The following is a 23,895-nucleotide window of genomic DNA, read 5'->3' on the forward strand; positions in this document are numbered from 1 at the left end:
TATTCACAGCAGGAGGTAATGCTTTTCCGCCCACTTGGACTATCAAGTCCGCGCCCTGCGCTCCATAATCATATATTTATTGAACTCGGCCTGTCGTGCTGTGATTGACTGGAGCAGCTTGTGCTTGTGTGCTCTCACACGTCTTCTGCGAGTCAGCAGCAGCACAACCAGGTATTAGGTAATTCTGTTCTTTATCCACAGTCGGCCTTACGCAACCATTATGAAACCACTGAGAGGAGGAATCAATCTAGCCGCTAGAGTTACTGTCCATGTGTGAGAAACGATGGTGACAATTGCGGCGCTTAAAGTGCTCTTTTCTTCATGTTAGACGCTTACTTTACCCACAGCGCTCTGTTTAACCAGCTCTTCCCCCTCTCTCCCTGTCCGGCTGTGCAGAACGTGTACGTGAATATCAACCGCATCATGTCAGTGGGCAACCGGCTGCTGGAGTCGGGTCACTACGCCTCGCAGCAGATCAAGCAGATCTCAAGTCAGCTGGAGCAAGAGTGGAAGGCATTCGCCGCAGCACTGGATGAACGCAGCACGCTGTTGGAGATGTCAGCCAGCTTCCACCAGAAATGTGACCAGGCGAGTTGAAAATGGAGCTTACAAATGACACTAAAGCTTATTGTAATTACTGATTCATCTGGGGAATATTTAGTTAATTGATTAATCTACAAGATGTCCCTGAGCCCTGATGTTTTGTGTGAATAACCTTTTCCAAACTGAAATATATTCAATCTCTTCTCACTCATTTGAAAGGCTCAAAACCAGTTTTTTTCCCTTTTAAAAATGTTTTTTTCTCCAAGTTTGCAAGAATGTAGAACATTTTTCCAGCCCTTGACCAGACAAAGCAGTGTTTATGTTCACAGCAGGACTTTAGGAAGTAGCTGCACTCCGTTAAAGAGTAGTCCTAAACTCAGCTAAGCAGCTGTAGCTTCATATTTGTGTTGTTGATCTTCTCGTCTAAGAACGCAGATAAACATAATTCCCAAAATGCTTGAACTATTCCATTAAGTCAGGTATTAGTGGTAGCTGAATTCAGTAAAACTCACATTAATGCACCTTTGGAACCAGGTGAGGTGTTGGCCTTCAGTATCTCAATGGATGCTCATGGGACACCTATGCACACACCTTCTGGGATGTAAGAATTCTCATTCGGCCTCATTAAATCTATAAAGCACAACATATGCATCACATTAACATATATTTACATACACAAATGCAGAATGTAAGTGCGGCATTTGTTTCCGGCTGCTATTTCTGTCTGCGGTCATTAGTCGAGCCACTATGGAACGATTCACGGCCCGAGAAAGCACACAAGCAGAATCCCAACCAGGGAGCATGGGTGGTACGACTTTTCCGACCTGGAATATCGCCGTCATCAGACCAGCCTTTCATGCTTGTGAGCTGAAATAGAAAATGCTTCTTTTTTTTCCCGAGAGGTTTCACCCCAACCTTTTCGCCTCCGCACATACCGAGAGGCTCATTTTAAATCTTTGTTCTACTTATGTACCTTTCTCTAATTATCATGGGAGAGATGTTTGATAGGGAATAATTAGATCCCTTCAACGTGTGATATTTCTTTGAGGCCAGCCTCGTTGATTGTTTTGTTTTCCTCCCCTCCCACTGGGGAGTACTGAAACTTCTGGGATCAGCACACTCAGCCGTGTATAATTCTTCTGAAAAAAACTCAGACTAAGGACATTTCTGCATCCTAATAGTCTGGTATGTCTGACTTACACGTGACTCAAGTGAGGAGCACAAGCATGTAAACACCTCCTCTGTTTCATGCCATGTCTCATGTGACATGCTTTACATCCGAGTGTCAGTTTGTGTAAGTGTGCGTTTCTTCCCCCGCAGTACATGGGCAACGTGGACTCGTGGTGTAAGGTGTGCGGCGAGGTCGATTTGCCCTCCGAGCTGCAAGACCTTGAAGACGCTATCCACCACCACCAAGGCCTGTATGAACACATCACTGCTGCCTACTCCGAGGTAACGGCAAGGAAATCTAAAATAAATTTACTTTACCATGGGCTGTATATTTGGCAGCAATATCCTTGTTATTTCTGTTTCAGTGAACAAGAGTCACAATTAGATTTATTGTGTTATTAGAACATAAGTCACAATAACGATACAATAACCGTTTAAACTTTGAAATTAAGTTCACTCTCACAAACTCTGGAAAATGCAGCTCTCATATTGTCTTGGGTAGAATTTAATTTTGTAGGATGAAGTCAAAACTATAGCTATTGTTAATATATATATATATATATTATCATAAATTCATGATTTATGATCTTTCCAGCTAAAGTCTGCACAGTACTACGCTGTACTTCAATGTGATTTAGAATAAACTACTGCTTGTACTCTGTTAATATTTCATTTTGTGAACAACTTTTTATGAGTTCATGTTGAAAGAAAAGTACGTATATATAAACACAGATATAGTTTGAAGATAAGTCTTTTGATTCATGGTATATTGTGCATGTACATAACATTATCTAGCATGCACATATGCGCCCACACACACACACACACTGACTGTCAACAATTGGTAGTTTTATAACTGTTTTCGACCCCCTCATTTGCCTCCCTGGTGAGTGATCACACTGACAAATATAAAAGGAATTGCAACTGTACAGTGCTAAAAACACAGTTTCTCACTAATTCCTCCTTTGTGGCTCTTTAATTTATCATTTCCCTCTTTGAGTTTTGAGTAATTGTGACATCAGAAGAGTGCTTTCTCCGGCAATTATCCACACAGCTTGCTGGCTGTTGGTATTTAGATGATGTTTATATTTCTAGGTCAAGTCACATACAAATCATATTTACACCAGAATACTTTTGGACTTGTATTTTCATTGTTCATGCTTTTCTCTTTCTTTAATTGTTGTGCATAGTAGTTGTGGGTAAAAACTTCATTTTCTACCTCCTCCTCAGGTGAGCCAAGATGGCAAAGCCCTGTTGGACAAGCTGCAGCGGCCGTTGACCCCGGGCAGTGCTGATTCACTGACGGCATCGGCAAACTACTCCAAGGCTGTGCACCACGTCCTGGACATCATCCACGAGGTGCTGCATCACCAGAGACAGCTGGAAAACATCTGGCAACACCGCAAAGTGCGGCTGCACCAACGTCTGCAGCTCTGTGTCTTTCAACAGGACGTCCAACAGGTCAACACACGCAGACACACCTACACATATTGTATATATGTTTGTGTTTATATATGCGTGCACACAAAATGTTTAAACGTGGTACTTCCAGGACCAAACTTTTTCAGTATAAGATTGAGAGGGTTAGACAGTAATTTGAAAATAGCAGGGTAGCCTACTGGTTAGAAGCGTTCTACTCTTAATAGAGGGGTTTGATCCCAGCAGCAGCCATGTTTCCCATCATAATGTCCTTGAAAAAGTCGCTGGAACGTCGTGTCTTCACTCATGTGGTTCAGTGGAAAGGAAAGATAAACAAATGGCTAAAATGTAAGTGTTCTCTGCAGAATAAAGGCTCGAAAAGGAGTACAGCGAGCCTGCCGTCATCAAATAGTCCCAATATGATAATACAGGAGCATGCCTCCCCCAAAAAAAAATCACGGGGCATTCCTGAGTGTGTTGACATGGCAACTGTTGCTATGGCAACTGAATTGGGTCATATGTCCATGCAGATGCAGCGTTCATCCATTAACCCTGTGAAGGACGGAATGCAGGGAGAGGAGTGTGAAAACGAGCTGCTCGGTGCAGAGCCTCGTGCGACGCTGATCTTTATTTCTGTCATCACTCTTCTCTTACACACTCGTGTGTCTTACTCTACCGCCTTAGAGCGCCCCCTGGTGGTTGCCTATTTCCGAGTGAACTGTTTCACTTTATGGTCGTGTGGTCTCTCTGCACAGGTGCTGGACTGGATCGAAAACCACGGCGAGGCCTTCCTCAGCAAACACACAGGTGTAGGGAAGTCCCTCCACCGAGCCCGAGCGCTACAGAAACGACACGAGGACTTTGAGGAAGTGGCACAGGTAGCCAGTTCTGTTTCTGTAACTCTCCCCCTCCACCAGGTTTAAGCCAATACCACTGAGTTGACGGATGTATTCCCTAATGGTAAAATAGCACATAGTCACCAGTTACACAGCTACAAGAAAGTAAACTGTAACATCTGCTATGAAATTGTGTTTTCCTCATTTTATTTGTTCCTTTAAGTGTCGTGTTATGTTTTTAGGCAGTTTAATTTCAAAGTGAGTCTTTATAAACTTTTGAAAGAATAAATTATACATTCTTTGTCTATAAATGAAAAGTTTAATTAATTAGCAATAAGACACTCCCTTGCTGAATTCAATACACCCCGGGGTTTGGCTTTGGTATGAGTAGTTGCCTAAATTAATTAGCTAAAGCTTATTGGCTAGCTAAAGCTTGCTTATGTCAGCAAACCTAACATAGATATTTCTGTATAACAGTCAATACTTAATGACTCTTATTCATTTATGCTACGTTACAGTAGGTTTTAGCGTAAAGCTTTATCCCAAAATATCACATCTGGCTGCAGTAGTCTGGCTTTAACACTTTTAATGCAGCTGTTCCCACTAAACGTCCTGTAAATGCCCATCAGTCCACCCCACACTATGGTCTTGATGATGTATTAGTTATTATTCCTAACACATTTTAGGGGGTGTGATTAGCGTAAAAAAGTTGTCGAATTCTCTTATCGATAAGAAATTTTAGGCACTTTACATAAGTAAAGGATCTCCCTCCACCACTGAATAAAACTGACACGATTGTGTAGATTACTTGCTCAGCATGGCAGCTGTGACCAGCTTTAACTGATATCCCACCTCAATGTGGTCATTTGTTTCTGTAGCGTCTTTCTTCTTCCTCTTTACACCACCTTCAGCCACTCTCTGTCTCCATTTCCTCTCACTAGTTATCTCTGTGTAACTCTACTATCACACTGACTCTGTCAGTGAAAAGGTCTCCTACATATCCTGTGTCCTCTCTCTGCTCGTCTTCAAAATATGCTTTACTTGTATTATACCGTCGCCTCGGGTTAATCCACCTCTCTCTCTCTCTCTCTCTCCATCGGTGTAGAATACGTACACCAATGCAGACAAGCTGCTGGAGGCGGCCGAGCAGCTGGCCCAGACGGGAGAGTGCGACCCAGAGGAGATCTACCAGGCCGCCCACCAGCTCGAGGACAGAATCCAAGACTTTGTTCGCCGCGTGGAGCAGCGCAAAGTCCTGCTGGACATGTCTGTCGCCTTCCACACGCACGTCAAAGAGGTAGGCAGGGAGGATGACGTAATGCTGAAGTGGATGGTGGGCTGTGTGTTTGTGTGGATGAGAGCTTTCACAGTGCTCTTTGAGCAAGAGGGAAGTAATTATCAGATCAAATGCAATATGTGTGTGTTGTTTTGCTTTTGGTACAGTTAGTCACATAGAGGTGGACATTTCGCAGGCCTCACCTCGTAAACAAGGACAGTTTAGGGTAAAAGGTTAGAAATAGCATGGAGTTGGGTGAATGTTGAGATTAGGCTTGATGGCAGTCACTGAGCTGTCCTCTGTGAGTGTCGTTAAACAGCTTTGGTAATTGCAAAAGTGACGGCAAATTTGTGTTGCCGATTGTTTGCATGTTAGGGTGTGATCACAGTGAGTGTGTTCTGTGACCAGAGTGAGGATTGCAAGAGGTGCTTCAGTGCAAGTCCATCAAACAATGTGTGTTTTCATAAGTCAGCCTCAAAGCGTAGTATAAGAACGCTCTTGTGTTGTAAATGAATATGCAATCACACCAATGCATGTCCTCCCGTAGCTGTGGACGTGGCTGGAGGAGCTCCAGAAGGAGCTGCTGGACGACGTTTACGCCGAGTCAGTGGAGGCCGTCCAGGATCTGATCAAACGCTTCGGCCAGCAGCAGCAGACCACGCTGCAGGTCACCGTCAACGTCATCAAGGAGGGAGAGGATCTCATCCAGCAGCTCAGGTAGAGGTTAATGCGCCGGACTAGAAATGAAATGTGTTGCATAGAAGAAGTCTATTGAGATATGATCCACTGCCACGTCTTGCTTATTTTAAATTTTTTATGAAGCTGCTAAGATATCTCGTCAGTACGTCTTCTTTTATTGTTTTAACAGAGGACACATGCATTCTTCTTCTCTGTACAATAGCAGACTGCATTTTAAATCTAGAAGAGTAACTACATATAAACCTACAAATTAGTAGATATGAACAACAAAACTAACAATAGTACTCCCCTTCTGACAGTGATCTGAAATCAGCCTAACCTTCAGTTCTAATGTGAATCCAAAGGCAAATCTGTAATACGAGTATCGGTTGAATCAGGCAACTAGAGAGTAAAACCGATAAATTAATTCTTTAAACCACTAATATATTAAGAGAGAGAACCAACCAACAACATAACGGTGCACATGCTGCAGTATGCCCACAAATGATGCAGTAACCCTCCGGGCCAAGTAGGCCACGTTCACGCTGCAGGCAAGAAAGATTTGTATCTCAAATAAATTCTTTAACAGACTGATGAACTGTTATTTGCAAGTGACCGGATCGGATTTGTGTGTCCAAACATGGTGCCATTGCGTAGCTACGCGATGCAGCTTTCCAACGAGGACGCATTGGAACAAAAACACTGTGTGAAGTCGTGGTGCAGGAGACCTCCATCGCACCAGACAAACTCGGCGACGGAGGAGGCTGGTTTACATTGCAATGTTAGGAGGAAGCAGCATGAAGTGAAAGAGCCAGCAGACTATTTATTTTGGTGTCTGTCTCCTCTGTTGTGCTACGTAGCGCTCTAATAGTAGCGGCATGGATTCTGCTCAGCACTTCCACAGTTTTAAATCCAGTTTGAGCAGCCAGAGCGCCCAGATGAAGCCTCCCGCATCTGTAGAAATCCTTACTTTTTTGTCGTCCAGACTTAGTAAAATAAACCGAGACACAATCTGGATATGCCTCCAAAAAACCTGATTTGGGCCGGCAGTCAAGAAGATCTATAAAGGACGATACCAATGTAAAAAATAAACAGCGCAAAACCGTTTTTAGGTCCACTTACATAATGGTCTCCTCTTCTCTTTTGCTCAATAGAGCTTTGGCAGCGTGGTTAAGACATTTTGAATTGAAATGTGTGAATTACAGGCAAAAAATAGTCAGTGTCATTTTAAAAAGACAGCATTGAGATGCATGAAAACCAAAAAAAAGAAAAGCTGAGACGATTGTAGGAGGTGTTTGAGAGGTGGATGCAGTTGACCCTCCTTCTCCAGCTCTATTTTTACACAGATACCAGTCCCTCTTCTTCCTCCCTCTTCATCCACCCCCCTTTTTCTCTCTCTCTCTCTCTCTCTCTCTCTCTCTCTCTCTCTCTCTCTCTTGCCACCCCTTTCTCCCTGATGTGTTGGCTCCACAGGGGATTCTTACATAAGTCTGCTTTTATAAGCGTGTGTCTAATTGTGTGGCAGTCTCCCCGGGAGGCAACTGTAACTCTATACACTTTTTGTGTGTGTGTGTGTGTGTGTTGTGTGACTCTGTGCTGTTTGTGCACACACGTGCGTTCATGGATTTGCATTTGAGTGTTGGAGTGTATCTTTCACGCTGGATAATCAACCTGAAGCCAATCAGCATCCGTCTGCCCTCCGCTGTCTTTGCTGACTCACATTCGTCCTCTCGTTAACTCACTGGTGTCTGTGTGTTCATGCATCACACATGTGTGCATCTGTCACATTGATGATTCACAATCTGTATGACCGGTGAACATTGAGTTCACCGGTTATACCGGTGTTAAACTGTCGTTGTATATCAGACTCTCTCGACGTATTACTGATCCATGTAACGCAGGTTATCTGAGTAAATCTTTTTAGTGTGGAATTATTCTGGTGCAACAAAAAGACATCTAATATCCGGAAAAGAAAATACTGGATAGAGGCATTGATGTCAATTAGACCCCAACTGTGACATGATCAACATGCAATTTTTAAATAAATATTTGAAAAAAAATGTAATTTACAACACACCTTTACAAAAAATGTCTCTATTTTTGTTGACAAAAAAGAGGAGACAAAATATTTTAGACTTTTAAGACTGATGGGACTAAAATGGCCAGAATTTTAGTCAACCAAAACTTGACAAAATTGGATTCATTCATTTTCATCAATAATATTTGATGCATTCTTTTCTATACTCTGTTCACGTCTACTTTTTTTTTTTTTATGCATTTGGTGTTATTTCCCTGTTTAACATTCAAGACAGCAGGATGTTAAACAAAGTGTGGGACTTGAGTCTAGTGCTGTTTGTTATTAGATATATTTAAAAAGGGGAACAAAGAAATCGAGACATAAAAAGTCAGTCCACAAAATTCGGTCTTGAAAATGAAATTTCAAATGTAAAATTTCCACAATTTAAGTAAACGTTTTACTTTTCAACTTTTGCGCTGCTTTGCCGTATTACAGCTGAATACGCTGCTGCAGGCGGTGCTCTGCAGCAGTTTCTAGAGCAGCTAAGTTCGCTTGGCGTTGAGCCCAACTGTGTCTTTATAGCTGTTCTTTTAAGTGCACAGCGCTGCTTCTCGTAGCTTATTGCTTAATTGCGTGTGTCTGTTCCAGGGACTCGGCCATCTCCAGCAACAAGACGCCCCACAACAGCTCCATCAACCACATTGAGAGCGTCCTGCAGCAGCTGGACGAGGCTCAGGCCCAGATGGAGGAGCTCTTCCAGGAGAGGAAGATCAAACTGGAGCTCTTCCTGCAGCTCCGCATCTTCGAGAGGGACGCCATTGACGTGAGTCTGCTTGGGAGGAGAGGGGGCGTGACTGTTTCTGCTGTTTGTAAAGTAAAACAAAGACATTTTAAGAATACCAATAAATACAATACCATAACATTTCTTTGTGCTACAGTCTCAGTCAATAGCCTTTGAGTGTTGTAAAAACACTGTCATAGTGTTTGTGGCCTCTGAAAAGTGGAATCTTGTTGATGTTCCTCAGATCATCTCTGACCTGGAGTCGTGGAACGAGGAGCTGACGGGTGAGATGACTGAGTTTGACACAGAGGACCTGACGCTGGCCGAGCAGAGGCTGCAGCACCACGCCGACAAAGCCCTGACCATGAACAACCTCACCTTCGATGTCATCCACCAGGGCCAGGAGCTGCTGCAGTACGTCAACGAAGTCCAGGCCTCTGGTGAGAACACCACCCAGACTGTACTGCACATACAGCACCATGGCATCTTTGAACCAAAAACAATCGGGCATTAAAAAGTCTTCTGAAATCTGCAAACACGCTACTTTTCTGAATCTGTCCTGTGAAGCGGCCATTATAAGCTATTAAATCTCGAATGCTGTAAAGCAGAAGTGAAGAGATGTTTGACTGTCACCCGGTTGCCACATCAGTCATCATGCAGCTGAGGGTGAAAGGAGGATAGAGCTCCTGTTCACTGTTGCTGCACAGATTTCTGTGTTGGCTACATTAGTTTAATATTGATACTGTGTAGGTGTCTCGGGTCAGATTCGGTCAGCGTTTTGTGATGAGAGGCACCCACTCACAAACCATAATAACTCACCTGTGATCTCACATGCTAATAGGTGCTCTCTAAAACAGCACAAAGAATGGTTACATCATGTCACGTGTATTATTGAAACATACTGATAATATGTTGCTTTACAGGACTAATACGAATGAGAGTAATAATTAAGAGTGTCAGGGATAAAAGTATTGAAATTTGATTACAATCGCAGGCAGAACTTCAGGTCCTTTGGGTCTGTTGCGCTCCATCCAAACTCTTAACATGTGACTTGCCTTTTAGGCGTGGAGCTGCTGTGTGACCGGGACGTCGACATGGCTACACGGGTTCAGGACCTGCTGGAGTTTCTCCACGAGAAGCAGCAAGAACTGGACTTGGCAGCCGAGCAGCACCGCAGGCACCTGGAGCAGTGCGTCCAGCTGAGACACCTGCAGGCTGAAGTCAAACAGGTAGCACAAACAGTCTTGAAACTGCGACAAGGCACCATCTGCAGGCCAACGTTTTGCAACTACAGTATACCAGGATGTCCACAAGACCTTTGATCACATCTTTCCTTTTTTTTTTTTTTTTTTTTCAGGTTCTGGGTTGGATTCGAAACGGCGAGTCGATGCTGAACGCTGGTCTAATAACAGCCAGCTCCTTACAGGAAGCTGAACAGCTGCAGAGAGAGCATGAACAGTTTCAACACGCCATTGAGGTGCGACACTGTTTGTTTATCCCATCGATTTCACCCTCCGTTATGTATTCTGTCCACACTCTGAAGGTAGCTTTGACATAGTTAGTTGCTCATAATTTGAGGTCATTCTAACCCCACACTTTCTCCACCGCTTCCTTCTTTGCAGAAAACTCACCAGAGTGCCCTGCAGGTTCAGCAGAAGGCGGAGGCTCTGCTCCAGGCAAACCACTACGACATGGACCTGATCAGAGACTGTGCGGAGAGCGTGGCCTCCCACTGGCAGCAGCTCATGCTGAAAATGGAGGACCGACTCAAGCTGGTCAATGCGTCGGTGGCCTTTTACAAGACCTCTGAACAGGTAGGTGACCCCACGGAGGGTCCAGCATTCATTTGAACTACTCCTCAAGAATTCTGCTGAAACGTCAGTGTTTTCCCGAGACTAAGTGTGGCTGTCCCTTCAGGTCTGCAGTGTGTTGGAGAGCCTGGAGCAGGAATATAAGAGAGAGGAGGACTGGTGCGGAGGAGCCGACAAACTGGGACCCAACTGTGAAACGGACCACGTCAGCCCCATGATCAGTAAACACCTGGAGCAGAAGGAGGCCTTCCTCAAGGTTAACATACAACAAAATCAAAGCAAACCCCGAACATAGTATCAGGTTACATCTCTGATCTCAGTGTGTGTTTATGATACTTCCATCAGGCGTGCACTCTGGCGAGAAGAAACGCAGACGTCTTCCTCAAGTACATGCACAGGAACAGCGTCAACATGCCCGGCATGCTGAGCCACGTCAAAGCACCAGAACAGCAGGTTAAAAGTAAGTATCGGAGTAAAGAGTGATGGATAACTGGGGAATTGGATAGTAATGGGTAAACAACCCTTCAAGTTTACCAAACCAACACTGACAGTTCGATTACAATTACATTTTAGTGTAAGAAAATATATAACTCTACATCAAATTATTCCAAACGACATACATTAGTGGGTTCACGATGTATTCAGTGAAGCGGTTTGGACCTTCTGATCTCTAAAGTACCACAGAAGCCCTAAAATACTTAAGTACGTAAGTACTGACAAGTAAGTAAGAAGTACTGTCGTAAAATAACTGACAATGGTGAATATGATATGTCAAAACCAGTGTACATAAAGATTTGTTCAAGAAAGTTACCTTTTGATATTAAAAAAATCTAAATAAAACTCCGTTCTGGCTAGAATATCAAATGGTAGAAAAGCTCCTCAACAAATTTGGATTCCTGTTATGTTGCCAATATTTAGAACAGATTTAATGTGTTCAGTTACATTTCGTAGTTTAGTTGTTGAATGCCTGAATTTTGTTTCTGTTGTGTTAAGACATCCTGAATGAGCTGCTACAGCGAGAGAACCGGGTTCTCCACTTCTGGACCATGAGGAAGCGACGGCTGGACCAGTGTCAGCAATATGTGGTGTTTGAGCGCAGTGCCAAACAGGTAAATGAAACACACGAACAAATAGTTAAGTTAAGGTAAAGACGATACACTTTTTACTGTGTGTAGCTGCAGTAGTATAGCTACACACTCACACTGCTCTCTAATGTCACGAGATCTGACGACACCTGCATCCTGTGTGTTTGCAGGCTCTGGAGTGGATTCACGACACTGGGGAGTTTTACCTGTCCACACACACCTCCACCGGCTCGAGTATCCACCACACCCAGGAGCTGCTGAAGGAGCACGAGGACTTCCACATCACAGCCAGGGTTGGCCTCACACACACAAACACACACACACGCATGTCACAGTGTGTATGCTAGTGCGTGTGCATATAACACTCTCTTCTTCTTCTTCTTCTTCTTCTTCTCCTCCAGCAAACGAAGGAGCGTGTGAAACTGCTGATCCAGCTGGCTGACGGCTTCTGCGAGAAAGGCCACAGTCACGCTGGGGAGATCAAGAAATGGGTGACGGCCGTGGACAAGCGCTACAGAGACTTCTCGCTGCGCATGGACAAGTACCGCTGCAGCCTGGAGAAAGCCCTGGGCATCTCCTCGGACTCTAACAAGGCAGTACGTGGTCATGTGTTTTGGTCGATTACAGGCATAGAAGATCAGCTAATTCACATTCCGTCCGTCTCTTAAAATGACCACAATATTTTCCTTTGTCTGCGTCAGAGTAAGGATCTCCAGTTGGACATCATCCCAGCCACGGCTCCAGGGTCAGAGGTCAAGCTGCGGGATGCCGCTCACGAGCTAAATGAGGAGAAACGCAAGTCGGCGCGCAGAAAGGAGTATGTCACCACTTCCTGTTTGTGTCGTACTTCATCAGAAAAAGAACTTGCTTTTTCACGTTTTGCATAAAAAAGTTATAGAATTGCTAGTTCAGAATAATTTAACGAGAGGTGCACAAGGTTGTGCCTTGTATAAAACTGTTTAGCATTTGGCTCGCATAGCTAAAAGCTCTGAACAGTACGTGTCATGCCTACAAACTAAACAAATAGTAGCGAGTCAGCATTTTCACAGTATTTTCCCTGTTGTTGGAAATATGTTTTATTGCTCCAAAGGACATGTAATTAAATTATTGGCTCAGTGCCCAAAATCTGCAGCAGAGCGCACTAGTGATTGCTCTGTCGTATCGAAACCGAGCCCCGACTTACTCAGTAGTTGTAAGTGGTTCAGAGTAAACGAGTGAATTCATTGTAAATGTGTGCACATGATGGAGTTTGCGGGATTCAAACCTCCTCCTCCAGACATCGGCCTCGTCTTTGCTGAGCCAGCACAAGAAGTTTAGACACAACAGTCGAGCTCCACAAGAGAGCAAACGAGTCGACGTGTAGTACGCAGGAAAAGGAGACTCTGTAATTTTGTACGAGCAGCACAAATCATGAGCGGTCACTCGTGGACCACCTACGTTTTATGACCTGAAACTCTTTCATTGTGCATTAGGGTAAATGGATGCAGCAGAAAGAGAGCTATTGGCATGGTGATTTATCATTCTGTGGAGGACATTATGACAATTGCTAATTGTGTGTCTTTGTGTGCGTGTGTGTGTGTGTGTCTAGGTTCATCATGGCAGAGCTGATTCAGACAGAAAAAACCTACGTGCGAGACCTGCGGGAGTGCATGGATGTGAGTTCAGTCTCACATCCCACAAATTACACTGTTTCTTGTCAGAGTTGTGCAACAACTTTTCACACAAAATTTGGAAATATATCAGAAACCCTGTTGTTTTTTTAAATATTTTGCTTCCTCTCTCTGTGCAGACCTACCTGTGGGAGATGACCAGTGGAGTCGAGGAGATTCCTCCAGGAATCATCAACAAGGAACACATCATCTTTGGAAACATGCAGGACCTCTATGAATTTCACCATAAGTAAGAAAGACCTTTTAGGACTTCAAAATCAAATGTTTAAACTAGACCTGCAAGTAGAACACGGTCCAAGCACCCTGATGCTCGTTGTAAATGAATATTAATGGTGTGACATCTTTTAGCAGCGTCGTAGTTTTTTGTTTTCTTTTTTGTTTTCTTTTTTGTTTATTATAACAAGAAACTGAAAAACAATAAAATATAGCCGGATAGTCCTCTGCTCGAACACCTCTGTCTGGAAAAGTAACCAAATCGAAGATTAATGTTGTGATATTTCGTAAAAACCACTTTATCCTAAATGACTCATTAAAAATATTCCAAAACTAAACGCTTTGCACCGACCAGATCCTGGAAAACAAACAAAAAAAAACAACGTTAAATTCTGCGCTCCTCAGTGCAACTGGGAAGTCGTGAATGAATGACTCGTCATGTGACAGAAACTACTGTCCGTTTACGCAGAGTAGAAAAAAGAGGACAAAGAAGACAAGAGTTGTAGAAATAACACTTTTTATTTATTAAAGCTCTCGTGTTTTTTGCTGTTTCTCACATTTTAAATCACTCACTCTTTTTTTTTTTTGTCAGCATCTTTCTCAAAGAGTTGGAGAAATATGAGCAGCTACCAGAGGATGTTGGGCATTGCTTTGTCACATGGGTATGTATTTCAATCTGATCCGCTGTCAAAAAATACACACAAATGTTGTTTTGATAGCGGTCAGTGTCAAGCTCAAACACGCATCATTTCCTGTGACTGTTTCATAATAACAGTCTTGTGGTTAATGTGAAGATGCTGCAGTAGGACATGTTAGGTTTGCGTTGACAGTAACTTGAGTCTGCATGTTTTCCGGGAATATTCCCACAGACACAATCGCCACTGTGTTACCTCGATAGTGACTTAAACAACATTTACTTAAATGGAAATCTTCTATATTGCCACTTTACTGTTTCTGGAATGGAGCAAAATAAAAGCGTATGTTTTAAGCTCACAGGTAGTAGGTTGTAAATATGATCGATTGCTTGTTATTGTCGCAATAATCGTCACGTCTTCCTCTCTTCGTCCAGGCTGATAAGTTCCAGATGTATGTGAACTACTGTAAGAACAAACCCGACTCCACCCAGCTCATCCTAGAGCATGCTGGGAACTACTTTGATGTGAGTTATCGCCTGTGCTTGATAAATTTGGATGGTCCTTGTCAGCTACGTGCGATCACATTACTGTTCTTCTCCGTGCAGGAAATTCAACAGAGGCACCGACTGGCCAACTCCATCTCTTCCTATCTGATCAAGCCCGTGCAGAGAATCACCAAGTACCAGCTCCTGTTGAAGGTAACCCACCCAACCGATTCTCACTGCCGTGGTGGCTGCCTCCATTAGTTGCTTGTTGTCCTGATTTCTGTGTGTGTGTGTCTGTGTGTGTTTGTTTAGGAGCTGCTGACTTGCTGTGAAGAAGGTAAAGGAGAGATCAAAGATGGCCTGGAGGTGATGCTCAGTGTTCCCAAGAAAGCCAACGATGCAATGCACCTCTCTATGCTGGAAGGTGATTAACACACACTCCTTGTTATTTATGTTGTCAGTTGTATTAAAAGTAAGCTTACCTTCTATTAAATAACAGCTCTTCATAAATCCGGCATCATGTTTCTTTGTTTTCATGCTAATATCCCCCTCCTTCTCCCAGGTTTTGATGAAAACATCGAATCCCAGGGGGAGCTCATTCTCCAGGATTCGTTCCAGGTCTGGGATCCAAAGACTCTGATCCGTAAGGGTCGAGAACGCCACCTCTTCCTGTTTGAGATGTCTCTCATCTTCAGCAAGGAGGTCAAGGACTCGAACGGCAGGAGCAAATACATCTACAAGAGCAAACTCTTTGTAAGTAGACGACGGATATTAAGAAGTTTGTTGTGTTCGTTAGCTTAGAATGAGCCGGCCGCCATGTTTCTACAGTAGCCCAGAACAAACAAACCAAACACCGGCTTTAGAGATTTCATGTTTTTCCGCGTCAGCGTCTCACACTGCACCTTTAACTCAATTACGAACAATTTTAAGCTCCTATCAGGCTTTTGAGTGTCTGTAGTGGTAAATTACATAATTAGCCTTTTTTATGTTTCTCCATGCCTCATATCTGCAACTGCAGTACTTCTACTTTACAAAATACAAGTAAATCTAATTAACCCGACACTTAAGAGGCTCACTTCATCTGGAGAGAGAGCTTTTCAAATAGCTGGTCCACTGCTGATATCTTCTCGTGTTGTCCTTCTCTCTTCTCAGACGTCAGAGTTGGGGGTGACGGAGCATGTTGAAGGAGACCCCTGCAAGTTTGCTTTATGGGTGGGACGGACCCCGACTTCCGACAACAAGATTGTGCTCAAGGTAAAACGCACTTCCTCTCTTCTTTTCCTTCTAAAGGGTCGTCTTAATGTCCGTAAGGGTTCGACCGATATAGGTTTTCTAAAACGGAGTTCAAAAAGTCTTGAAACCAAAGCAATGATCATTGATTAAATAGATTATAGGTACTCAATCTAACTAAGTGCATTTACTCAAGTATTGTACAGATTTTAGGTCCTTGTACTTTATCTGAGCACATGCTACTTCTATACTCCTACTCCACCACATCTCGGAGGTAAATGTTCTTTTTACTGCCCATTCGTCAAACATCTACGAATGTAGCCTGAAACATCAACAGCAGTAACATACAACAAGCACATTAATGCAGCAGGAACATTAATCCCAAAACATCATATCAAATTGTAAAAGACTGACGAGGAACATTCTCCTGCACAATCAATACTTTTACCTTTTATATTTTAAGTACATTTTCCTGATAAAACTTCTGTACATTTACTTAAGTAGGGTTTTGAATGCAGGACTTTTACTTAGTAGTGGAGTATTTTCACAGTGTGGTATTAGTACTTTTACTACAGTAATGGATCTAAATACTTCTTCCACTACTGTCTTTCCTGTATAGTAAATATGCAATCAAACAAACGTCCATATCGGTGTGTTGGATGTCACCGACGGATCAATGGTCTAACTCAGTTTTCTCTTGCCGCTCTTCATATTCATCCTTTCTTCTTATGTTCTAATCTTACCTGTATTCTCTGACATCTCGTTTGATTGCATGAGGAGCTTTCTGTAGTCACAAACTCCATTTCCGTCTCCTTAATTTCCATCTTCTTTCTGTCCGCCTCTGTCCTCCGGTTAGATTCTGCTTTGTTCCATCTGTTAACAAACTCGGGCACATCTGCATACCTGGGGCTGTGTTTTCTGTGGATGTTTGTGTCTCTAATTCTCTCTGTGGGCCGACGTGCTTCCACCAACGCTGCTGACACTGATTCAACCCCTGATCGCCCACAATCTGCCGTCCTGGCTCTGTGCCACTTTGTGAAACTGACGAGTAGCCACCGTTCTCCTCCAGAAAAACAAGCTTTTTAATCATTTCATAGAAGTAAGATATGGCATCGCTTTATTTTGTGCTATGTGTGAATTTTTCGAGCCCCCGTTTTTAAAACAACTTCTGTGTTTTCCTGTCGAATATTGTCACAGACAGATTCAAATTTTGTGTCAGCTGTTGGAACAGCATGAAGCCAAAATCCTAACACTTTAATTCTGCGCGTTACAACTCTTTATTACATGTTTACCACCGAACTAACCACTGAGAAGCAGTCATATGGTATGTGCCTTGTAAATGAAGTGTTTCATTCCTACTACACACACACCATCCATTACAATGTGCTTCACATTTAATTAGCCTACAGTTTGCTGTCAAGGCAAATTATCAGTGTTGTGCGTTTCTATCATGTCAAACCATTTTTGTCAACGTAAAAGAAAATGTCATGTTGATCTTCTGAAACCAAACCAGTGAAATTCTCTATTTTATATTTTAAATTTCAAAGCTAAGTCAGGGATCCAAACACGGAGCAATGGTGAGTACAAACTGTCCCACCACACAGCCCTCAGCCACTTCTCACAAGTCTGAAACACAAAGTCTTAGCACCTCTTATCCTCGCCCTTCTTCTTGAACAATAGCTTAAAAGAAGACTTCACCCCTCAAAGGACCTTTTGAATATCAATCACCTGCCCTTCAATTCTCAAAGAAAACGTTATTTTTCTCGCATGCCTGCAAGACCGAACGAAGAATCAAAAAACGATATTAAAACATCCGTTTACGTCTCATTTATCCAGTTGTGTGCTCACTACTTCCTTACTATTTACTATTTTTCAGTCTTTTGATTCTTTGTTCATTATAGAGGCATGCGATAAAAATATATATATGAGCATATAAATGGTAATATTATTACATAGTGGAAGTATTCCTTTAAGAACACACTAGATGGGCAAAAATGAGTGTGGGGGGCAGTTCATTGGACAGCTGACAAAATAGTTTGGGAACCGCTGTTCCCAAACGGCTCGAGGGGGATGAGGTAAGATAAGAGATGCCAAGAGGTGAATTCAGACTTGTGTGAAACACACAGAGTGAAACAAGAATTCCAAAGAGAGTTCATTTCTTGACGACTCTAACCTCTTGACTTCTTGAACACTCGTTCCATTATTTCCCCAACAACAGGCGTCGAGCATTGAGAACAAGCAGGACTGGATCAAGCACATCAGGGAGGTGATCCAAGAGCGCACCATTCACCTGAGAGGAGCGCTAAAGGAGCCCATTCATATTCCCAAAACAACTACAGCCAAGCACCACAAGGGAAGGGGAAGGTAAACACGTGACAGCCTGCAGTTTAAGATGTTCAGAGGGAATCGAATCAATCGCGTGCACTCTGACGCTCATGCTCACGGCTTTCATTGATTTATGTCTATCAGGGATGGAGAGGACCTGGACAGTCAGGGTGAAGGCAGCAGCCAGCCAGACACCATCTCTCTGGCATCCCGCACTTCACAGAACACACTGGACAGCGACAAGGTGAGCCAGCACACACACGCGCGCGCGCGCGCACACACACACACACACGGATAACGTCAGTCAGAAGAACCATCCCCAACCAGGTCGTTGTGGTTATCCTTTCTCCCCCTCCCCCCCAGCTCTCCGGTGGCTGTGAGCTGACCGTGGTGATACACGACTTCATGGCCAGCAACAGCAACGAGCTGACAGTGCGGCGCGGCCAGACGGTGGAGGTTCTGGAGCGCTGCCACGACAAGCCGGACTGGTGCCTGATCAGGACCACGGACCGCTCCCCTGCCCTGGAGGGCCTGGTGCCCTGCTCCATGCTCTGCATCGCCCATTCCCGGTCCTCCATGGAGATGGAGGGCATTTACAACCACAAAGGTGGAGAATGTGCCGTGAATGCTCAGTTTTGACGGAGTGTGTGTCTGCACCGTAATGTACAATTTAAACCATAACACCGCTCTGTGTTTCACAGACACTCTGTCAGTGTGCAGCAATGACTCCATCATGCCAGGGTCGTCCGCTACGCTCCAGCCGGGTCATCATGGCATCGGCTCCCACACCTCACCAGGGCCTAAACGACCAGGTATGCTCTGTACCTGTGCCACACTAACTGCAGAATTGTACTCTTCAGCACACGTTACTCCCACTAGAGCACTATCAAAGTTAAGTAAAACCACTTCTTGAGTGTGGTGTTCTAGTACTGGTTCTAACTAAAGGTATCACATTAAGCCACCATGTACTAGTGGAACCGTACTTTTTATTCTATAGTAAAAAGGGACTATTTATAGTCGGTGTATGCTTTTCTTCTGTCACCTAAAACAATCTACATCAGTTTAAGTGTTGCTATATTTAGACTGTTTTTACTGGTTTACTGTACTGTCAGACAGCTTTACAGTCTGTGTTTCCGAGGAGGAGCTGAAGCTGTTTTCTATGCTCTCACCAAAGCCACGAGACTCCTTTGACGAAAATGGCAATTTTACCTCCCAGAAAACGGGAGTTGCTGCTCTACCACTGCCTCGATCGGTACATTAGTTTTTGTTATTGTGTGACTTGGTGAATCAGAGCTAACCCTTTCAAAGTCTCATAAAAACACAAACAAACTAACCGATTGAAGCAGCGGTGGACCAGCAACTCTTGTGTTCTGCAAGGTAAAGATAAATATTTTTTCTTAATGGTGTCTGGTTGCTTTGGCGAGAGCATAGCTGGATATAAACCGCTTCAGTTCCACGTCAGAATGGCTGTCTGACGGCAACGTATAGGTGAAAATATTCCTTTATTTTCTTGGTGGCCCTTTAACTGTTGAATGTTATGTAGATCTTTCAGATAAGAGGTTGTCCTCCCGCTGTTATTCTACTGTGTGGCTTTAAATAGCCCTCCACAGAGCAGCAAGCTGAGTTTGGTGCGTTGGGTTTATTTCCAAGGTAACACTCTGCGGAAGTGGCTCACCAGCCCGGTGCGTCGGCTAAGCAGCGGCAAGGCAGACGGCCACGTGAAGAAGCTGGCACACAAGCACAAGAAGAGCCGCGACGTGCGGAAGAGCGGGGAGATGACGATGGGCTCGCAGAAAGACTCGGACGACAGTGCCGCTACGCCTCAGGACGAGACGGTGGAGGAGGTGGGTGGATACACGGTACTCGACACTCTCGGTGTCGTCCTCTCTCGTGTAAAGTATTGTGATGTAATCGCCCACTTTGTCATCCGTGTGTGCTGCAGAGGGTTCGTAACGAGGGCTTGTCGAGCGGCACGCTGTCCAAGTCCAGTTCTTCGGGCATGCAGAGCTGCGGAGAGGAGGAGGGCGAGGAGGGCGCCGACTCGGTGCCTCTGCCTCCACCCATGGCCATCCAGCAGCACAGCCTGCTGCAGCCAGACTCACAGGACGACAAGGTGAGGAGAGGGAGGACGTCACGGTGGAGACGGAAGAGATGGGTCAGCGAAAAAAGGGACAGACAGGGAAAGATGATGAACAGGAGACGCAGAGGAGGCAGGAGGAGAGATTAGGATTTGGGACTGGGACACAAACTGAATTCACCTTTTGACTTTTTACATTCTCGGCGCTACAAAGTTGGTTCACAGAGTTCTTTCAATTTTAGGTCAGAAAGGATGTTAGGAGTTCTTTCGTTCCTTTTGGAACTAGGCCTGGGAGAATCTATATATAGGGATATGAGCCGAGATGCCATCAGCGATCAGAAGCTCTACTTCAGAACGTTTTCTCTTTGTGGTTTGACTGTGGAATGTCCTGTGTAGTGTCCTATTGAAATTAAACACTAAAAGCAGCAGAACAGTTGTGCTCTGTACAAGAAATAGTCAACAGGAGAGACAGCTTTTATCAGAAACTAAAACTATATTTAAGGGTTAATTTCCTTTGGATCATACATCCTGTAGATTTAGGGATGGGGTAACAACTTAAGCTAATTAAAGCATCATCTATGAACTTCTTAAAGGCAAATGAATCACATTGTATACAGGTCCTCTTTCTTTTTATTGCTGTTATGGTCTTTAGTTCTTGTAGTTTACGTTCTTCGCTCATCTCAGTCTCTCTCTTTCCCGTGAAGAAGGGTGTTTCCTGACACAGTTTTGAGTGACTCCTTAGATTTTGTTATGCATAACTTTTTTTATCTTGGCATGTTGCATCATATTCTCTTCTAAAGCAGAAAGCAATGAGAGGTTTCAGGTTCTCCAAGTCTCCTCGACCAAAGCGAAGGCACCCCTGACACTAATTTCTGTTTCTCTTTTGTTTTGTTTCCTGGTTGTATCGTTTGCTGTTTGCCACACTGTAGCATTACCTTGATTTATGTCCTGTCTTTGCTTTGTCTCAGTTTCCATACCTCTCCATCTGAAATGCCCTGCTACTCCCCCCGTCTCTTCCCTCGGTCAAATCTTTAATTCTCTCCTGTTTTTCCCCCCACTCTTCAGCTTTAAATGCTACTTGCTTAAAGCCTTATTCTTTGATTTCTACAACAGTTTCTGGATTTGAAAGGAAATTGAGCTAGCTGCTTTTCTTTTGAAAATATACCTTTCTCTATCCCCTTAAAGTCACTCTTCCTAACTTTTTGTATTTTTCTGAACCCTTAAAACATTCCCGAATTTCTTTAGTGGAGAATTGTTTCCTTCCATCGTTCTTTTAGTTTCATTGATTTTGACTTTCTGCCCTGTTTCTACAACACACCACTGTAGAGTCGCCCGGGCAGATGAGCATGACCATTACAGGAGAATATAAATAAAGAGAAGATGCGTGTAGCTCTTGAATCTATATGGATGACAATGTGGAGTTTCAGTACAGATCCGAAGGCTTTAATGCCGTATTTGCGTCTATAAATTCCAAGGACATTTTTAATTTTATAATGCCGGCTTGAGTCTGTTATGGTGACACGGGGCTGCAGCTTTTTCCTGGATGTTTAGCACTCGTATGGTTGGGAAAATGTCGGTGGCTGAAAAGAAAGTAGATGAGAATATACATACGAGGAGGAGAGTCGGGAGTCTCCGTCAGGTGAGCAGGCAGCTCCCCTGGACTATAATCAAAGTTTAGACCCCACACTGAGGTGAAAATTCAAAAGCCCCCCTTGTTCCCATCATCGTCCAACCCCTCACCGTCCCCTCCCCCACCCGCCCTGCCCGCTCGTCCTCATCTCCCTTTTACCCTCTGTGCGTTAACCTCATTACCCATGCGAGTAATTGGCATCTCAAACGCTGGCGAGGCCAGAAGGGCACACAGCCTCACCCAGAAAACCTAATTGGGGAAAGTCTTGAAGCACAGCACAGCAAGGGTGAGAGTCTCCTGAACTATATATACATACATACATACATATTCCTCTTTCATTCTCGCCCTGTTAGCATCCTTTCTTTTGTTTCACAAGCTGTTCATCATCACCCGTGAAAGCAACGGAAACATCCTCCATTCAGACGTCACTCTTTTCCCCCCCGACCTTCTCCTCATCACCATTTTCTGACATTTAACTTTTTTTCCCCCCATATCTTGATTTAGTTTCAGCCTCATTCATTTTTTTTCATATAATTTCCCTTTTCACTTTGTTTGAACCTTCAGATACAATTCACGTGTGGAAACATCTTTTTGGATCTCTCTCTCTCTCTTCAGACGACGGCATTGAACATTTAACAAACATTTTCACTGAGTCATTGCTCGCTCAAATAACAACAATGAAACATTCACGTTTAATAAAACTAATGAAGAAAGCTGAAATGAATCTTAAAGGCAGAGTGAGTAGGATTTTCCCCAAAACAAATGATCTCAATCATCACTTATGACCCACTGGAAATGTGTCCGTATCTTTTATTTCTTACTTTGCTGTCTTCATTTCCGGGCGTCAACATCTACAAAACGCAGCGACCAGGTGCCGGATCCATGAGGGAGCTAAATGTCGGAGGTAGCGCAGAAAAAAAGCCAAATATAGCGAAACGTCAAGCGGACAAAGCTTGTCCCAAAACGAGAGTGAATCTGGGGCTGGCTTCCACCTGCTGACGAGCACCTAGACCCGCGTTGAGGACGATCCAATTGTGTTTACAAACGACAAATCCTACTCATTGTGCCTTTAACCAGAACTTAAGAATTACCTTCATACATTAAATGATATTAAGCTGTAGTAGCTTTTTATATCCATTTATGGACTCTTCCAACTTACACGTCCATGAAGAATCTCACTCAAGGGTTGAAGTTTTATCATAAAACAGATGATGCATTTATTGATTTATAATTGTCTGTTTTTAATTAATATATCTTTTAAAATGACGAGTAAAGCTTGTATTAATTGTAAAGTAGAGTCTGGTTGCTTTAACCGGCACTATTTTCTCTGTAGGAAGAGTTGTATAAGACCAGATTTAGTTGTTTAGTTTTGTTAGATTGTGCGTCTTGTCAAGCTCTAATCTTCGTGTTTTCTTCTCCTCCCTACTCTCATCTCTCTATTTTTTTTTACCCAGACCTCTTCTCGTCTGTCGGTCCGTCCATCCAGTTCGGAGACGCCCAGTGCTGCTGAGTTGGTGAGCGCCATCGAGGAGCTGGTGAAAAGCAAGATGGTAGGATGTTGGAGGAAAACAAGTTTGAGGTGTCCCTTCGTACATGAAGTTATTCTGCCATGGCTAATTTTTGTGTGTGTGTATATATATATATAATATATAATATATATATATATAATTCACGTGGTCTGAGAGAGAACTAGACTTCTTCACCTCCTCTTGGGTCTGTTTTCAGGCCTGTGACAGGAGACTTTTTGTCAATCGCAACCATTTCAGAGAGAGGGCGTTCCTATTGGCTGTTCTACAAATATAGATGTGCACGCATGTCCCTTCATACGGTGAAAGCCTCATTCAACGGTGGATTATCCTGCAGGAAAAGTTGCTATTCCAGCATTGGCAACAACTGCCTACACTCCAAAGCAACCTGTAAAAGGGAGACGGACTAATTAAAAAGAGACTCTTCGGTGTTTATTGAGGAAACCTGCCAGCATGTGGATTAGGGCATCAGCTGACTCCCTGTTTAT

The 23,895-nt window shown here is 43.7% G+C and overlaps 1 protein-coding gene across 3 annotated transcripts in view; it reads left to right on the forward strand.

Annotated features, from left to right (window-relative positions):
• The first annotated feature begins 9 nt into the window (after positions 1-9).
• LOC116387093 (triple functional domain protein-like) overlaps positions 10-23,895 on the forward strand; it is a 33,407-nt gene continuing 9,521 nt past the window's right edge. For all 3 annotated transcript variants that reach the window (XM_031853882.1, XM_031853883.1, XM_031853884.1), the window contains exons 1-33: positions 10-588; positions 1,864-1,995; positions 2,944-3,174; positions 3,888-4,010; positions 5,074-5,265; positions 5,792-5,961; positions 8,588-8,762; positions 8,965-9,160; positions 9,783-9,949; positions 10,078-10,197; positions 10,343-10,534; positions 10,638-10,787; positions 10,877-10,991; positions 11,525-11,640; positions 11,787-11,909; positions 12,018-12,212; positions 12,318-12,433; positions 13,205-13,271; positions 13,406-13,515; positions 14,092-14,161; positions 14,569-14,658; positions 14,740-14,832; positions 14,932-15,043; positions 15,182-15,372; positions 15,772-15,873; positions 17,397-17,426; positions 18,068-18,213; positions 18,319-18,418; positions 18,538-18,781; positions 18,876-18,986; positions 19,825-20,018; positions 20,117-20,287; positions 23,336-23,431. In XM_031853882.1, the coding sequence (XP_031709742.1) occupies positions 322-588; positions 1,864-1,995; positions 2,944-3,174; positions 3,888-4,010; positions 5,074-5,265; positions 5,792-5,961; positions 8,588-8,762; positions 8,965-9,160; positions 9,783-9,949; positions 10,078-10,197; positions 10,343-10,534; positions 10,638-10,787; positions 10,877-10,991; positions 11,525-11,640; positions 11,787-11,909; positions 12,018-12,212; positions 12,318-12,433; positions 13,205-13,271; positions 13,406-13,515; positions 14,092-14,161; positions 14,569-14,658; positions 14,740-14,832; positions 14,932-15,043; positions 15,182-15,372; positions 15,772-15,873; positions 17,397-17,426; positions 18,068-18,213; positions 18,319-18,418; positions 18,538-18,781; positions 18,876-18,986; positions 19,825-20,018; positions 20,117-20,287; positions 23,336-23,431 (4,707 nt within the window). In that variant the 5' untranslated portion in view covers positions 10-321. The remainder of the gene's footprint in view (positions 589-1,863; positions 1,996-2,943; positions 3,175-3,887; positions 4,011-5,073; positions 5,266-5,791; positions 5,962-8,587; positions 8,763-8,964; positions 9,161-9,782; positions 9,950-10,077; positions 10,198-10,342; positions 10,535-10,637; positions 10,788-10,876; positions 10,992-11,524; positions 11,641-11,786; positions 11,910-12,017; positions 12,213-12,317; positions 12,434-13,204; positions 13,272-13,405; positions 13,516-14,091; positions 14,162-14,568; positions 14,659-14,739; positions 14,833-14,931; positions 15,044-15,181; positions 15,373-15,771; positions 15,874-17,396; positions 17,427-18,067; positions 18,214-18,318; positions 18,419-18,537; positions 18,782-18,875; positions 18,987-19,824; positions 20,019-20,116; positions 20,288-23,335; positions 23,432-23,895) is intronic.

Source organism: Anarrhichthys ocellatus, unplaced genomic scaffold (assembly GCF_004355925.1).
Source record: "Anarrhichthys ocellatus isolate YVR2014 unplaced genomic scaffold, GSC_Weel_1.0 scaffold14, whole genome shotgun sequence".
Lineage (NCBI taxonomy): Eukaryota > Metazoa > Chordata > Actinopteri > Perciformes > Anarhichadidae > Anarrhichthys > Anarrhichthys ocellatus.